This window comes from Lissotriton vulgaris, chromosome 6, assembly GCF_964263255.1.
Source record: "Lissotriton vulgaris chromosome 6, aLisVul1.2, whole genome shotgun sequence".
In the NCBI taxonomy this organism is placed as follows: Eukaryota; Metazoa; Chordata; class Amphibia; order Caudata; family Salamandridae; genus Lissotriton; species Lissotriton vulgaris.
The window spans coordinates 1693720331-1693738970 of NC_141694.1; the positions used below are offsets into that span (position 1 = coordinate 1693720331).

General features: G+C 42.0%; 1 protein-coding gene across 1 annotated transcript in view; it reads right to left on the minus strand.

Moving 5' to 3' along the window:
• Positions 1–18640, minus strand: part of USH2A (usherin) — a 2319650-nt gene that overhangs the window by 696627 nt on the left and 1604383 nt on the right. The window contains exons 41-42 of the mRNA XM_086925936.1: positions 15662–15885; positions 6553–6763 (exon numbers count right to left, since the gene is read on the minus strand). Of these exons, the coding sequence (XP_086782062.1) occupies positions 6553–6763; positions 15662–15885 (435 nt within the window). The remainder of the gene's footprint in view (positions 1–6552; positions 6764–15661; positions 15886–18640) is intronic.

Here is an 18640-nt window from a genome sequence, read left to right on the forward strand (position 1 = left end):
CATCCGGTGCCTTCCTGGTACCCTCTGACTACTGGCTAGTAGTACGAACTTGGTCCCCTCTGCTTTCAGGTATCATCGATCACTGATCCAGGCTTGGATCACTACGAACTATTCATCACTGGTCGCCGGCCAGCAACTCCTTTTCTTCCGGCTCCTGGCTCGTCAGCGAAGACCCCCGACGCCTGTAAGACTTGTGCAGCCGCAGCCCTCGTGGCTAGGTAACTTCGGCATTTCGGTGCCTGCATAACCTCCTTGCTTAAGGGTCCTGAGTCCCTCGCTTCCGACTTGCCTTATCGGGTCCGCCCGAGACCACTAGAACTTTCCGTGCCCTTGGGCATTTGTTTTAATTGTGCATTTGACGTATTTTCCTAAGAGTTTTGTTCTGTGCTTAGTACCCTGTCCTCATAAAGAGTACAGGGCTGTTGTGATTCTAATAAATATACTGTTTATTTTCATAACACTTGTGTGGTGTCCTTTCACTTGGTGTTCAAGGGGTATGTGATGGTATAACAGCTGGCTTAACACACCCTCTAGAGTTTAGCCCGAAGACTGCTCGTATCCACGCTACTAGGATAGCTGGTCTAAGGTTGACTTACAACCAATCACCATAAGGGTCGTTTGGACCGATGCATAGTGGTCGCTAGAATAGCGAACGCTGCATATCGGGCCAACTTCTCACAGTGTGCATCTAAAGCTCTGCATTCCTTTACTGCTTCTCCAGAGCAAATTTTCCCGTACCGTTTTCATTTGGCCAAAGCAGGTCTCTCTCATGCGTCACTAAAGGTGCACCTAGCAGCTATTTCGAGATATAGGAGGGTTCCTAACCATCCATCGCTGTGGTCGCAAAGAGTGATAAAAGAGTTTCTTAAAGGGCTTTTCAGAGTGTTTCCTCCGGTTCAGCACCCGCTAGTCCCTTGGCAGCTTAATACGGTTCTAACTCAGCTCATGAAACCACCGTTTGAACCAGTGCATAAAGCGGAACTACAATTTATTTCATGGAAGACAGCTTTGCTGTTAGCCCTCACTTCAGCTAGGAGGGTCAGCGAGATTCAAGCTTTCTCAATTGCAGAACCAGTCCTTCAATTCAGACAGGATAAAGTTATACTTAGGATAACCCCAAAATTCATTCCTAAGGCCCCTTCCATTTTTCATCTCAATGAACCTGTAGTCTTGCCTACATTCTTTAGAAATCCTTCTTCGGCAGCGGAGAGAGTCCTGCACTCTCTAGACATTAAACGATGTTTGAAATTCTACATTGACAAAGCTAAGTCTTTTAGGAAAACGAACCAACTATTTGTAGCCATTTCTGGGCCTAGAAAAGGTTTAGCACTGTCCAGATCTAGTATCTCGAGATGGATAACTTCTGCCATTTCCATATGCCATGAGAAAGCTGGAAAACCTCTGCGATCCAGAGTGCACGCTCATTCCACGAGAAAGATGGCAACTTCAGCAGCTCTGTTCGCGGCAGTGTCGCTTCCAGACATCTGCAGAGCGGCGACATGGAAAAATGTTCACACCTTCACTAGACATTATTGTCTAGACACTGCATGGAAGGAGGATGCAGCAGTGGGACAAGCAGTACTACGTCATTTATTTCAATAAGGTACTTCTCAGACTATATGTTTATATAACTCTACAAAAGTATGTATATATATGTGAACTTATACATATTAATAGCCACTCTTATATGAATATTGTCTTTGCATATAAACTTCTTTCATTACATGTTCATTAATACTGGATGGCTCTAGGAGTTTATATATCCTAATGGTAAGGAGCAGAGCCCTGAGACAATAGAGGGTTCTATCCTGGAAACGAAATTAGGTATGTGCACTGCTCTCTACTCTGATACAAGCATGTGAATCTATGAAAGATTCAATACTGGAGAAAAAACAAGTTTCTTACCTGTACACTATGGTTTCCAGTATTGATATCGTTCATAGATTCACATGCGACCCACCCGCCTCCCCGTTTCTCAGGTAGACCATTTTTTCTCTAGATATATCCTTGTCTCGCACTCGGGCTGGAAATCTGAGGTAGGATGGCTCTGTTGGGGAGTGTGATTTCAGAGCTGGCAACTGATGAGTTTTGGACAACAAAATGATGAGGTTTGGTTACCAAACAATGTTATTCCCTATGGGTTTCTACGCAGTTTTTCTTTTACTAGTATGGTCATTCGGTTACTGTGAGACTCCCACCATGACGACGGGGAAGATACAAGCATGTGAATCTATGAAAGATATCAATACTGAATAACCATAGTGTACAGGTAAGTAACTAGTTTTTTACTCATTATTTGCCTCCATGAGGCAAACTTTGCTAGGGTTCATTGGCGTTGCCAAGGCCAGCTTACTGACCCAATAAGAATCAACAGGGGGGTACATCAGGGCTGCGTTCTGCAACCTACGCTCTTCTCTCTTCGTGAATGGCATTGTTCAGTGTCTTTCAGAGGTCCATGCGAATGCCCCAATCTTGGGGGAGAAAAAGTGGTAACCTTACTGTTCGCCGCCGGATTGCAGGGACGGTGTTCATTACGGACCTCTGTGAACGCTGAGGTTGTGGAACTTAACATGGCTCCACATTAATATTGTTACTGGGAAGACTGATTAGCCACACTACGTGTCTGAAATGAATAAAGGGATCCTGCAATAATATAACGACTGTTCAGGCCAAGATTAACTGGATAGAGACACAACAGTAGATTTTATAAACCTTACATAGATACAGGAATTGAGATTTATGATTACACCATAAAAAGCCTTGAGAAAGCCCGAAGGGGGCGAAACGCGCGTCGGCTGTGGATCATAACGTTTGCAAAATAAAAGCTTTAATTTTCTACACCGTCTGGTTTTGTGGAAGTGGCTTCTGATCAAGGATATGGACTATCTGTTAAACGCTATAATAGCGAAGGGATCAAAGTGACTATTTTGGAGGTGCACTGGTGTTTTATTAACGTTGTGTTGACCTACAGCCTGAATTGAGGTTTGGGCAGGTGGTGACTGTTTGATGCCCTAGGTGGATGTGCATCCAAGGCCAAAGTAGCACTCTGTATTGCTCATTGTGTGTAAAATTGAATTGATTTTTGACTAATGAGAACTAATGTTGATGTGCGAGTCAAAATAGCAAATCCACCATTCTTTTGTACCTGACCTTACTGTTCGCAGACAATACTCTGCTAGTATCAAAAATACCTGGTGGGCTTAAATTGCTTATAAATCATTTTAAAACCTTCTGTGATTCCTGGAGTCTAGAGGTTAACACCAAAAAAGACGAAGTTCTTACAGCTTAACCCTCACAAGTCATTTAGAGGTAAACTAACACTAGGAGGGTGAGCAAAAGAGTTCCAGAGGCGTTGAAAAGTGTGTAGCTCAAGGAGAAACATGGGGATATTCTGCAAAGCCTCTTGGTAGCATCCTCTTGGAGAGGGTGAGCACCTTTGACTACCTGGGTATTACTATCTCAGAAAACATGTAGTTAAACAGACCCTCAAGCACATGCAAACTGTAGGGGCCTTGCTTAAAGAACACAGCACCTTCTTTAACAAACTGGTTGCAGCCCCACTACAGATTTATGAGGCCAAAGCTGTAGGCTCCACAGTCTATGGAGCCAAATTGTGGGGTTTCAAAAAGATGGAAGCCCTCTTGAATTCTGAGAACATGTTTCTTAGGTTCCTGGTTTCTCTACCATCAAGTACACCACTCCACCCATAAAGGCTGGACCTGGGCAAAGCCTCTATTACGGAGAAAGCTAAGTTACGCCCCTTACTGTTTTGGCTGAGCATAAGGTCCACCCCGAGTTGTCCTCATACTCTGCTGCCCTTAAGGAAATTATGGCACTTGACCATTCTAGGAAGATTGGCTGGATCCGTAGTGTGAAATTCCTGATAAGCGCGATAGGATTAGAGGGCTACTGAGACACCAATGATCCACCATTGTTCCCTAGCAAAGACGCAATCAAGAAGCACTATTGGGATTGGGTAGCACAGGGCTCACTTTCTAGCTCTTCATGGGGCTGCCTAACCATGGAGTTTAGAAATTTTAAACTGATAAGTTCATACGAACAATATTTTGAAATCATCACCATACCCCAGGACAGAAATCTCTAAATACAGTTTAGGTTTGGTTCCCTCCCTTTTAACTTGTTTACTGGTTCCTGACGGCATTCATCCACTACCTCTCAATCTTGCCCCAGTTGCAGTGCTGTAATAGTCTTTTGCCCATGTATTCTTTGCTTGTCTCAAGTATTCCTGCCCAAGAGGAAATGGTTGAGGCCAATTTGCAAGCAATTGGGCACACGTCGCCAAGGCCGAAGCCCTCCGTATCTTAAGATCAGACCTCAGTCCAGCGATTGATTGCTTGCCCATTGCAAAGTTTTTGGGGCATATGAGGGGAATTAGAAGCCATTTGCTAACAGTGTGAGACCATTGTACATGTTCTTAATCTCTTTTACTTAAATAGCATTTATATATTTTTTGAATCAACCCAGTTGCCATGTGAGACCATTGTACATGTTCTTAATCTCTTTTACCTAAACAGCATTTATAATGTTTTTTAAATCAACCCAGTTGATATGTTTTAGGTTTACCTGATAATATCTATTGGCCATGAGTGTGCAAATAACCCTTGAACCCAGCCAGCATAGCAGTTGTCCAAATTGGAATGGGCAAAGGCTTTTGATGTCTGGGTCCCACATGTACATCCATGTTTATTTCAATTCCTTAATGAATTTTAGATTATGTCCCGATAGATATCTTTTAACAGGTTACTAATGCATTTTCATTGGCTTCGCAAATCGTTCTGTATGAAATATATTGCATTAAAAACAAGGGAGTGAAGGTACCAAACAGAATGAAATGTGTTTGTTGAATAGTAGTAATTTGTTTTTATCGCTGCTGCATTTGAGTCCATTGCTGCTGATCAAGTTGGCTGCTGCGGACATGCATTTGAAGTAAATGGATTGGATGGTGGGAGTGTCTTCTGAGATTGAGAGGATTTGTTGCGTATTGTTTGTGTAGGAGATGATGCTGAACCTGTGAGAGATGATGATGGTGGCAAAAGAGTTTCAGAGGCGTTGAAAAGTGTGTAGCTCAAGGAGAAACATGGGGATATTCTGCAAAGCCTCTTGGTATCATCCAACTTGACACAGGATTAGGCTGAATGTTTGTGAGAACATGGAGAGGAAGAAGTAGATCCATTGTAGAGGAGGGCAATGGATTCTAGCTTTGTGAAGTTGTTGGATACGTATTGGGTGTAAGACTTTGTGGAAAGCTGATGAGAGGTCCTGTGTAGAATGAAGACTGCTGTGTTTCCCTTGTCTGTGATGAGGCAGATATCATCCATGGCAGCAATGAGGGCTGTCTCTGTGCTGTAGTTGACAGTTTATTGAATTTCATTGTTTCGACAACTTTGTAACATGCAGCATGATGAACATGATCATAAATAGCTTCTAAAATTAGGAAAAGCAATAAACACATTGCTTTTTCTAAAATGAAGACTCAATTGACTCTCAGACTATAAGTCATTCTGGTTTGTATACATAGTTCTTGATTCCGTCAACTTTAATAGAGCTTTGATGCACTATCAAGGGATAGGAATGCATGAAATAAATGCTACAATGCAACACACTGCAACAATTTTGCTTACACGTGTGAAACTTTGCTCTTTTGGCCGGAGGGTTCAGATGGCCCTAAGGACAATAAAATGTTGCCTGCTGTGGAGAAGTTCAGAGGACTATTTTGAAGAAGGCATTTTACTGTGGATCTGAAACTGACAGTGTGGACAGCCTTCTGCATCGGAAGGTGTGGACTCTCATGTAATAGTCATGTTGATTTTAGGCTTTTGCCATAGTCACAGTGTCATACAAACATTTACATAAAGGTTCATCTTTGGAAATGACAACTTTTTTGTGCAGTATTCCCCAGATTTTTCTCTTCACTACCCTATTTTTGCCGAACCCTTTTTTGTTGGCTTTATAACTCTGTGCAATTCACTCATTTCTTGCAGGAAATGAGCTACAGGATTAGATTTGGAAAACAGAAAGCCTAACAATTCGGCAAGGCATATCATAAAATGCATTAGCCAATGAAATATTAAGCACAAGAATATTTAGATTTCCAAAACAATGAATGTCTTCCAAATTTCAAGACATGAGATTTTCAGATTCCCATTCACAAACCGTTGATTAAAAACTGTATCTATTTTGGCCGTTTCTTCATATGAGGCTCCATTTGAGCCTTTTTTCTTACACAATGAGTACTCACATAAACACACTGACAATTCTTTAAAAATCTCCTACTGGTTTTGATGAGACTATCCTTCTTAGAAGATACTCCTGGAGTGTTTCCTGTTAGCCCACTATTTAGAACAACACCTGTCTTGGAATGTGATCGTCTCCTAAAAGGTATTTGTAAACTACCTTTATAAATTTGCAATTCGTATCGCCCCTTTACCTCCCCATAAATAAATACATTGAAAATGCTAGTGAATCTGTTCTGAAGATGTTTAATTAAATAGGACAGTTACAAGAACGCAGACATGAAACAAAGTGCCATACCTGTGAAGGAATGTCTGTGTGGCTCTCCGCTATATACCGTCTTTTCCACTGTAGGACAAACGTCTTCTTTCTCATCCTGTCTGAAATAAATACTGGGTGATTTCCTCCGAGCACAGATGTGGATGTTGGGGTTGAAGTCACAGCGACCACAGTAAGCTGTTGCAGCCATGCTTGCAGGACAAAGAGCCATGGAATAGCAGTCTTCTTCACTCTAAGGGAATACAAACATGGTTTACTGTAATGGGACTTTTTTCCTTCTTATCAGAACAAAAGTTTCAGAAGTTTTATTATAGGCATCGGTGCTGTTTTTATCCTACTTTCAAAGGGTGACAGAAAATATATTTCTTCTTCTTTAACGTCACTTGGAATGACATACTACAACACATGTATTTATTTTATATGTTTTATATAGCCCTGGCTAGACCAGTGGGTATCAGAGAGCTTTACAACATGAATGAATAGAGTAGTGAAAAACATGGTATAAGTATACAAGATGAGATATGCATAACAAAATAAACATTTTAAGACAATACATTAGAGGGGCGAGTCAAGAGCTGGCTTAGGTAGGTGAAAATGTCAGACAAACAACAAATCCTTGATGGTCAAGGTAGTAAGGAGAGTCTGGTTCAGTTGGCTTCGTCTGAAAAGTATTTGTCGAGGAGATGGAGTTTCAAGTCCCTTTTGAAGCAGGAGAAGGAGGGGTTGCATCTGAGTTCAATAGGGAGAGCGTTCCACAGCCTGGGTACATTACCCGAAAATAATCGGGACTGGGTGGATTTCTTTTTCAATTTCAAAGGGATGAAAAGAAGTGAGATAGAGCTTCTCAGAGTTCTGACTCGTCCTTCTTTCACAGGTCTGCTGTTTAGGTACTTGTGGGGATGAGTGTGAAGGGTTTTGTGCGTGATACATGCCGACTTGTAGATATATCTACCTTCAATAGGAAGCCAGCTGAGTGCTTTATGGGTTGGTGTGATATGTTCAAACCGTTTAATGCCTGCGACGAGTCGGACTGCCATGTTGAGGACTGATCTTAGTGGGGCTAGGTGAGATTTTGGTGTCTCTGTTAGGGTGGCGTTTCAATAGTCCAGTCTAGAGAGGACTAGGGATTGAACTATTGTCTTGAAATCATCTTGGGGATGAAAGGTTTCATTTTCTTGAGGTGTTTTAGGGAGTACTGTGCACCTTTAACAGATTGTTTGATATGGTCAGAGGTGTAGAAAGTGGGCTCCATGCAAGCAATTATGTTGAAGACTTCTATTTTGGACATGGTTTTGAATTCCGACCAGTTGGCATAATTTTTCGTATGGGTGGGTATCAGGTTATCCTTGGCAGGAATTGGTTCCGTTTGGACAGAGGGGAGCATGGAGGAGTAGGATCAGGGGAGGTAGGTTCGGGCTTTGGAAGAAGGATTGATACATTTTTGGGATCTTCTCTGTGAAGTAACGTGATTTCTTCACAGAGTTCATTGGTGGCTAATAAGTCCTGCAAAGGTGCTATGTAGTTTGTCTTTTAACAATGTTGAAGAGTTCCCTGGGTATATTCTTAACCTGATCAAGCTGCCTGCGGAAAAATGATGCTTTTTTTCTGAAGATGTGTTTTTTTTATTACACCCAAGCGGATCTAAGTAGATGGAGGTGTACAGTCGAGGGGTATACTTGTTATGTTGTCCTGTAGGAGGATTCTGGGCCCCGAAAAATAGACTAACCTGAACGTAGAAATCTTGACCAAGCGGAGGTGCCAAAAGTATCCAGCTGACGCAAGGACTTCCCTTGGCACAACAATTTAATTTTCTGTTTCAATGGGACCTCATCCAGTGGCTACTTGAATTTCAGTGGATTTCCACATATATAGCCTGCAACCTTGTCCCACTGGAGAATAATGACTTTCATTTCCGAGACGAAGTCAGAAGGTAAAACTCTGATGAGGACAAACCTTATTGGTGTACCCGACCCATGCTTCATCGCACTTGGCCTGTAATCACACCTAGGTCCTGGATAACAGCGACCACAGACTATCATTGGTGGTTTTGCCTCTATTTTTTCTTAAATGTATTAAAGTTCATATCATCAGTTCCCCTTATTGGATTTTGATCATTTTGTTATTACATTTTAATCTAGTTGTCTTAATTGTGGTGGGATTTCTATTGTGTTGTGTTTTTACTTTTTAAAACTGTTGTGGTACTCTTAAATATTTTACACATTTTCTTTAAATTAAGCCCATACCCTCTCTGCATAGCTACCAGGAGTTGAGCTCAAGTTTCAATTACTGAAACCTTTGACTGGACCAAACACTGTGATTACTTTATTCCTTGTGGAGGACTTCCTTCTACCCTAATTAATATATCTCTTTCTTACATATTCAATTATGAGATCATGAAAAGAATAAGATAATAGTTATCTATCATCAAGCAAAAATTGACAACACTAACAAAGTGAGAAAGTCTTTCATGAAGCTAAAGTATTAAACATGTCATGGAGTGTGCTTTTTGTGCTTAACAACATGGATATAAACATGGGTACCTTGAACATTAAAGGAGAATTGTGGGCTTCTATTAGTGGTTGAAGGTCCCACAGCAGGACTGTTATTTTACATCTTGAATCTGGTGGTATAAATCACTCTAATCCAGCCAAGATTTTGTGCTGACCCTTAGTACAGAATTTATTGTGCCCAGAAGCGAAACAATGCACAAAAGAGCAGTAATAAGATGTGCCTCGGTAATGGCTGGAGTTGTAGAGACTAGTGATGGATAAGAAGTACAGTTCTGAATAGCACTTGAAAATGCTTTTAGGAGTAATGAAAGCATTTATGCTCCCATTGGTTATTCTTTTCAAAGTACTCTGGTGAAAATATGGAACTGCTCTTATGCTCTGGAATCAGGACATCACCCAAACTGTAAATAATATATTGGAGATATCACTGTGCCACAATTAAATAGATTACTTTTATCTGAAGTAGGATTATGCTAGGACTGTTCAAATCTGCTTTTTTTGCAAAGTTCGGTAGACTGCAGGAAAAGTGAACTACCCTTGCAATCTCTTGAACTAAGGGTGCAAGTAGGTATTGATAACGAAATACTCAAGTATGTCTGATCAATAACGTTGGTAAAGTTAGATAAGCTGTGGACGATCACAATTAGATTAAAAGTGCAGCTGTGATTACCATTACATTGAATGTGCAGCTGTGCTGGTGATATAAAGCATTAATACTATACTTGGATCTTGTAATTAGGTTTGTGTCGCATCCTGTCCCACATCATATGTTTTAGATTCATCTCAGCTTCCAGGCTATCCATGCTCCTAGCTCCAGGGAACATGGAACATCACATTATTTTTAAGTTGCGATAAGATTTCAAAAAGTGTTTAGGGAAGTCTAGATAATAAGTTCTAGTTAAACTCTCTTATCCTACTGACAAGTCAACAATCCCCACGCCTATTTTTTAGTCCAAATGGGACACAATTTGCCTCTCCTGATTAGGCTAGCTTTTTTTCTTTTTAATCACCTGGCCACTCAAATTAACATACTTAAGTGGCAATAATACCGAATATTTTGGTGACGTACCAACATTAGCAAGTCTTTTTCTATTTCTCTTCTTACAATGTTAGAGAAGAGGGCAGGTGTGATACCACAGGGTTAGTTATAATAAGAACACCGGGAATGGCTATTCCCTAAGAGGACAGGCTTTAAACAGTATCCATCACTCCTTGAACAGGTGTAGGTCGTGGAGAGGTGCGTGGGTAAGCACCGATGTAAACAATGAAGCCAGAATGGATTTAGATGCTTCCTGTTTTGTGTAAATGGGCTTCTCCCAACAGGATTTGGTGCCCGCCTTGTATTGCCGAGGAGGCTGTGCAATGTTTCTCTTGCAAAAGCGTAGTTTCCAGGGTTCCTGAATTCTGGCCAACCCGCAACTCAGAAAGATTTTCGATTCCCTCTACCTCCACTTTCACAATGTTTCTCTCGTTTTAGTTGGCATCCCTAACTTGTGAGCATTTTGTATGAAAGTGTGTTCCTTGCTTACCTTTTCATCTTGCAAATAATCTGTGATGTAAGCCGGGCTGCGGAGGCGAAGCTGACCCAATGGGGGGCCGGAGCAAACGCCGTTCGGGGGCGTGAAACCCTCCCCCGCCCCTAATCTAAATTAAGGTTAGAGAGAGGATGACCAGGATTGGTCCTCCAAGGACAGGCCCAGCACCCCCCCTTCAGGGTTCGCGCAGATTAGGGCAAGAGGCGGATAAAGAGGGCCAGCAGGCAAAAGCAAATCTGGTTTCTGGTCTCAGACGGCACACACTGCCACAGTAGTCACTGGCACTGATCGGCATCAAATCAGAAGGCTTGCTGATAGCATTATACATAGCGTCATATTGCTAAAAGTTGGAAATGAGGGTACAAGTTTTTATACTGGAACCACTTGCAGTAGTGCGGTCAGATCTTACAATGTTGACTCAGAGCGCTCGTCTTAATAATAAAAGCTTTCAACTGACGAACCATAAATGCAGCGAGAAGCAGTAGGGAGGGGTGGCAAACCGGACGCAATGGTAGTCCACCTAGGAGGCGATGGGTAGGAGGGGCCTGGTAGCAAATATGCAGGAGTGCCTAGCTGCAGTGGCTAAGCTGGTGCGCCCGGCCGAGCAAATCTTCTCAGAAGAAATAGTGCAGAGGTCATGGAGGGGCCATAGACCGGGAACAATGGATAAATCCAGGCGCAAACGCCTGGTGCGCCCAGCAGAAGTAATCTTCTCCGAGATAATAGTGCGAAAAGCCTGGCGAGGGGCAGTGGACTTGGGGGAGGGGGAGAAATCCAAATGGAAACTTTAAATTTACCATGGCAAAGGTTTGTAGGGCCAATTGATGGGGGTTTGTGAGGCACGGATTCATAAAACTGAGGTCACCAGGTTATCACCTGGAGGATGGAGTACACCTTACTGGGGTAGTAATGGACATGTTTCTGCTGAACATCGTAGGGGTACTGGAACAGATGGGGTTCAACTGAGAGCGGAAGGGAGGGCCGGGGTAGGGGGGAGCTCCCTCCAGTTGGGAAACGTAGGTAGCGTGGACCAGCAAACATTAGGAAGGTAGTAAAAAGAGAAAACTAACAAAAAGGTAGATTGAAGGCTCTCACAGTGTCCTTGGGATGCTTCATGCCAGGGGCACTGAGGGAGCCAAGGGGCGGCGGGCCGCCATAGAAAGAGTAGATGTGATGCTCCCGCAGGACCCTTGGGATGTCTCACGGCAGGGGTACCGAGGGAGAAAGATGCAGGGGCTCAGCCTCAGGAGAGATAGATTAGATGCTCAATGACGGTCCTTGGGATGGCACACGGCAGGGGCCCCTGGGAGCAGGGAGGGCCCACAAAAAGGGCATAGGGCGAGCGGGACGGCACTTTCAGCCCAGGCAGGTCCAGACGGACACCCTCCAAGTCGGAAGCAAGTTGAAGCCTAGAGACCCGTGAATCAGAGGCCCAGAAGGCGTCCTTCACCTCCCGGGAAAATTGAGGAGGCTGGGTACATACTGCAAGGGAAATGTAAATAATGGAAATCAATGAACGAGAAACAGTTGCTATGTCCAGGAATGTTAACAAATGTGTAAACATCTGAAGTTGAATAAATTGCGACCTTTTAAGGCACCAAAAGCACGTGGTCAGTGGTGATTTTAAGTAAAAGGGAACCCAGTGTTGGTTGGTAGCGGGCAGGAAAGGAGAGGGGACGACCTGCCACCAGGAGGGGGTTGTACAAAACTTCTTAACTATTGCTATTGAGTACTCTGAAACCGTGTTAATCAGTTAACTAAAGCACATTTTGCAAGCACTCACATAACTTATGTGGCTTATCCTCGCAAGTGACAACACAAAAAACGATTGGATAAAAAAAATGTTAGCTCAAGTTACCATTTTGACATAGTATCACGCCTGGTGCCAAACTATGGTTACTTTGCAAGGTTTTAACACTTTTGCAAGAATTATGTACATTAATACTTTTGCCAGAATTATGAACAGTTTGCGAGGAAAAAACAAACGAATTAATACACCACTAGGCCTGACAAACACCGACTTCTAACACATCTCAATCCGAATATATTCTGCAAAGAAAAAAAAGCAGGAAGGACGAGTTGTGTCGTATCCACATGGTATGCAGCTCTTTTGTGACTGAATGTGTGTAACTTCTCCAGCACGCATAAACCTTTCCAACCTTTCTATATAGCCTTCCAGGGACACATTAAGCACGTGATCCATCTTCCTCAATGGTATTTGACCCCGCCACGTGCCCGGTACACCGACATATTGCATTGAATTGAAAGCTCCATTCGGACCTGTCAAACACGTGGACCCCTCGCTGCAGCGACACCTGCAACTTGCTAGAGGCTGGCGTCGGAATGGATGGAAGGCCCGGCTCGCGCCATGAAAACAGACAGAAGAACTCGCAGATTACCCCGGCAGCCCCTTGACAGGCGCGTCACTGTCAATAAATGATAGAGGAGTGCGACTATTGTGCTCGCATGACAACCGAATTCATATGGGGGTCACGTTGTGTAGGCTTGACTACCATGAAATGCGGAGGCCGGCTCCATAAATCTCCCGACAGGTTTTTATACCAGTCATTTGTGATCCCATAATGCTGCCTAGTAAAGGTGCTCGGCCCAGTTTACTTTAGTAGATTGTGACAGGGTCTGGGAGTCAGGCGTCTCTGAGCTGTAAACTGAACCGGAATCCTCGCCGCCATTACCGGATGTCAGCCATTCCGCGCGCGTGCCCAATGAACTGCTGCCGCTAATTTACATTCAAGGTAGTCGGGTGTATAAATCACTTCATGTACATCAAATTACTGTCTATGGACACACTGGACTGATCGATCATTAACTGTAAACACATGATAACCAGCCACCAGGGTATCTGCATAATCAGCGGAGAGCAGAGTGCTTTTTTTTAACACAGGTGCCTGAAAATGAGTAAACCCTTTTAACATGGCCACCGGAATTGTAAAATAATGTGTGCAAAAAGCAATTGTGGTTTCAGATGAGACAAATACTATGTATTCTTTTTTAAATGCGTAAAGGAATTGAGTAATACACATAGTACATATGGAATCATTTAACATGAACTCTGTTTAAACAAGGGATATCAGAAATAGGTGCAAGAGGGATTGATCCATGCCAGATTTTGGGGAAATTCACGCTTGATGGACACCACTGGTACAGTAGCTATGTCATGACATTGGCAATCTTATTGAGTTTACACCTTTGGTGTAAGAGGGGTATACTTGGAGAAGTGTGGCTCAATGGTTAGAGCGGCAGACCCTGATGCAGAGGTCTAGTCCGGGACCAGGGTTCAATTCCCTGCCTCGGCGGGTCTTGGGCTCAAAATTCCACGGACCTGATAATTATCGCCTCGGTGCCTATTCCAATCATGGAGTGCAGAGTGCAACTCTGGGCAATAGCTTGCTTAATCTCCACAACGGCCCCCACAATGCTAAGGATGCCTGGCCTCCACCTTGGGGGTGCCCAGGAGTGGACGCCTCACAGGGAAAGCCAGGATGGGTTCCACAGTGGTATTCCTACAAGCACCTTGAGACCCTTGCGGGTGAGTAGTGCGCTATACAAGTATCAATTTACTTCTTTTTTTTAACTTGAACCTCAATTAAAGATTCTGCTCCACAAACTTCTCAACACATTGTATTACCGACCCAGTGGTTTCTAAACCTGTGGATCGGAACACTAGTGTGCTTGACACGCCAGCATTGGGACCTTCTGTGGCACTAGATCAACAAATGATAGCTCATAAAAGGTTGCATTAACACCCATCAGTAGTCTTACGTCTCAGATAATGCTTTCCTTTAATGAAGAGACGCTGACAGACTTTCAAGATCAATAATGGGGGTTAACTGGATGGCATTCTTCTCCTCCCCAGATCAGCACCACCACTCATAGGTAGCAGGTTTCAATCCAGTCCAGCTTGTTATTGAGCAACAGGAAAAACCATCTCAGTTCTTCTTTGCCAACGTGGAACGCCGTAGTGGTTTGATTAAGTGACTAATGGAGCCAACATTACACTACAAATAACATCACTACTGTTAGTTGTAGGTGTCTTCTTCATCAAATATAGCCTCCCAATGCCACCTTGTTTGGCATGCACAACACAGAACAACAGATAGAATCCGCAATAATTCTAGCTTTCTTCTGTCACAACATAGGCTTCAACTATGCTTGAATGGGGAGAATAGACAACCAAGTCAAAAGTGTCTTTTCAGTTTTGTATTCGATTCTGACTTCGTACTAATTGTACGTTTGATAGATAAAGCGGTACAAACATATACACACTATAGAAGCCATATTATGAATTTTGGTTATATCTACATCTATTTATGTCTCCTTTAAAACAACACTACAGTGTCTGGAACATGTTATGTTTTACTTCCAACAGTGGAGAACTAATTTGACTAAGAGCTAATATTTCACTAGTCGTTGAAAGAGGACACAATGATCCTTGGACAACTGGTGGTATATTATGTCAACAAATATTTAAAATAATACAGAAAATTAACAACACTAGAGGTTATAGAGACACATATAATGAGAGAGAAATACGTTCAATAAAAACTATTTAACAGACAAAAACACTGATCTGTTTATAATCCAAAGATCTTTACATTTGTTCACTATAGTGATGGTCTCCAACTCCATCTCCATTTACACCTGTTATTTTGAACGTTTTATTATGCAGCTCCCTACAACATATGTGGGCCAGTGGTGCTATTTAAATGTCAAAATAAAAAAAAAATAGTATTTGAATGAAATTGTTCCTACTCCCACCCTGCACACGCAGGGTGCTGTAGAATGGAAGGATGAGCATGGACTTAAACCTGCAAAGATTGGAACAGTGGCAATGTGAGGCGATAAAAAAAAAAACCTAGACAGTTTCATCAATTTGGTTAATCATTATAAATTCCCACTGCAATAACATTCATCACGGTGAAGACATTGGCTATTAATACGGGTGTAATGTAAAAATGAATAATGCAGAGAAGAGTTTTTATAATTCTGTTTTGCGAAAGAATGCGTATGCACCATGTATCTCCCTTTCCTTTAAAAATTAGGGCACAAAGGTGTTCAGTCAATTACCGTCATCGTGGTTGATGTGGAGATCCTGTCAGGACAAACATATTTCATAGGGTCATATCCAAGCCCATGACAGCATCCTTCATCCTTGGCAATAAGTTCTATCCCACAGCATCTCACCGACGCTGGACCCTCGTGTATGATGTGAGCTTTGAAGCCGCCAACTTCATTTGAGCAGCATATTGTGTCTGATTTGTTCACATATTCAGTCCCACAGCAGAACATTCCTAAAACAAATAAGAAAAAATAAATTAATAATAGTGCTTTTCATAAAATACTTTGATCGCTTCTGCACTAAATTATTACTTTTTCGAGTTAATTGTATAAAGAACAATTTTATAACCTTTCCACGGATAGTAACAAATCAAGTAGCGTTACTGGCAGTGAAGCCAGGTCAATAACACTCATTTTCAGCCCTCACCTGATGTCTGGATTAAAGCCACATGTGAGGGCATATAAGGAAGGGAAGATACAATATGAGACATCATTGCCCGACTCCAAGTCAAATAATTGCACCAGCTCTGTCCAGGAATATGATCGATTACCCCACCTTCAACCCTCCGATGAATGCATTACCAACAGGGTTGGATTATCAGTCAGACTGGACAAATAACACTGATCTCGTCAACACCCCTTGAACCTCCTGCACTTGTGACAATGTTCCCTAGGATTTTGGGCATGTGTGGGAGTGGTGGCTTCCTTTACTCTTATGTTTACACTTTAATGCTTCCTTGGACATGATAAAGAATGGGATGGTAGAATTAATTGCAAGTTGGATATAGACCATGTCAATTTTCTTCTTTGTCCTGCAAATCCAGAACTGTGCTCTTATAACTCAAGGACTTGGTAAGTTGCTGTGAGTATGCAGAGTAAGCATGTTCATGCATGTAAAGAATACCTAATTTACTCATAGGCAAGGCAACCAAAGAATGACTCGAAATGAAAAAAATGCTTAAATTATTTTCAAGTCACTGGAGAGACTAGTAGATACATTCTGCATTTTTTAGAGGCGAAGAGTTGAACCTGTATTACAAAACTGCAGCACAAAACCTGGTGTTGCTTATATTAATATTTTGCTACATTTTGTAAAATATATTTTTGGGAGATGGAAGGGTAGATGTATTAGCTTCTCCTGATGCTATCTCAACATAGCCCATTCCCCTTTCTGGATTTTTTTTCTTAATTTTATGTTTTTTATTTTTTATTTTTCGTTCTTTGACTTAAGAAGATCAATTCTGAAGACAGATTTTGATGTCTGGAATGATGAAACCAACAAATTGCAAAATACATGTTTTTTAACAGGACCACTGGCACTTCCGATCAAAATTGGAACCTAGAAGATAAGACATCATAGGGACTTACAGATAATTTAAACATGCCAATTAGGAGCATAGACAATTTTTACATGTTTTAGGCGTCAGATGGCATGCACTACGCACTAGAGAGCAGTGTCCCAGTGTGCATCCAGCAATACAATTTTGCTCTCATTGTTTCATAACATATCCCATTTTTCTCGATTTTATTCCTCCTATTTAATTACATTTTTCTTCTTAAACTTGCAGTTGACCTTTAAGTTGAGTGTTTCCTTAACTGTATTATTGTTTGGTTTGGTGTCTTACACATCGCAACTTCATGCAGCTCATATGGCCTTCTACTTGGAAGAATACAATCACTTCTTAGTAGAATATTAATGTTAATTTATGTGTTAACCATGGGATGTGAAGGTGCCTTGGTGCGCAGAGAACATTTACCACATAGCAGTAAAAATACTGTTCTGTAGAGAAAAAATAGGCCTGCAATAGTTTGCGAAATTGAATTAAGATTGGTTGGACCCACAGACTGAGAGTATGGCTGTTCCACAAGGAAGCTGTGACTAAAGGAAAAGCTTGACCACCTATGCAAGAATTCTTTAAACAGGATGGTGAGTGCCAAGAAAGGAGAAGATATGAGATTGCTTATGTGTTTGTAAAAAACGAGTACTGCAGTCATGAAGGTGTTGGAATATGTTGGGAACAAGGCTTTATCACAAATGTAGAGTGCTTTGAAAAATAATACATTTGGAAACAGGTAATCAATGTAGGGAAAGGAGTAGTGAGGATGCTAGTACATATTTGAGCATACTGTAGATCAGCGGTGCTGCGGCATTTTGCACGAGTTCCCATTCGAAAAGCTGTAAAACGTGAAGACCAGTACATAAAGAGTTACAGTAGTCCAGTCTACTTAGTTTTAAGACTGGGCCAATAGCTTTCGATAATCCAGATCCACAGATCTAAGAACTAATTAAAGGAAACAGGAACAACAGAAGCAGTGAACATTTGATACTTTATTACAACTGTGTGTGTGGCTATTAGTGTGTTCTGGAGAATAAACATCAGTAAAGTTGTAATAGAAGATCACTCCCATGTTGAAGGGGCTTCAACTTGATTAGGAGTAATGCCAAAACAGCGGGGCCACCGGTAACAGGACCACAGGTCTAGTTTGCAGAGAGCTAATATTTCCATCTTTAAGGTGTTTCAGCATAAAGGGCTGTCTTTCATCCAGGTAGCCAATGCCACCAAGCATGATTGTGCTAGTGTATGTACTTCGGTGAGAGACCCTTTAACCTTAAAAGTTATTTGGGTATCATCAACATATACAAAAAAATTAAAAACCAAACGATAATACCAGATGGGGAAGAGGTTGCCCATAAGGGTTAAAAAGGGTGGACTGAGGGAAAATTGCTGAGGGACCCACATGTGACAGATTTAAAAGTAGAGCGTGAATTGTCCAAGGAGACGGCTTGTGAATGTCTACTCAGACAGAAGCTGAACCAGCTCAGCTGTGCTCTGAATACCCATTTCCTTTATTCTTTTAAGCAAGATAGGAGACCATGTCAAAGGAAAGAGGAAGGCACTTCCACCCTTATCAAGTGTAAGTCTGATTTAATTTGTGGCTGCTATCAACATGATCACCCTGCTTAGTCCTGATTAGAAACCTGATTGT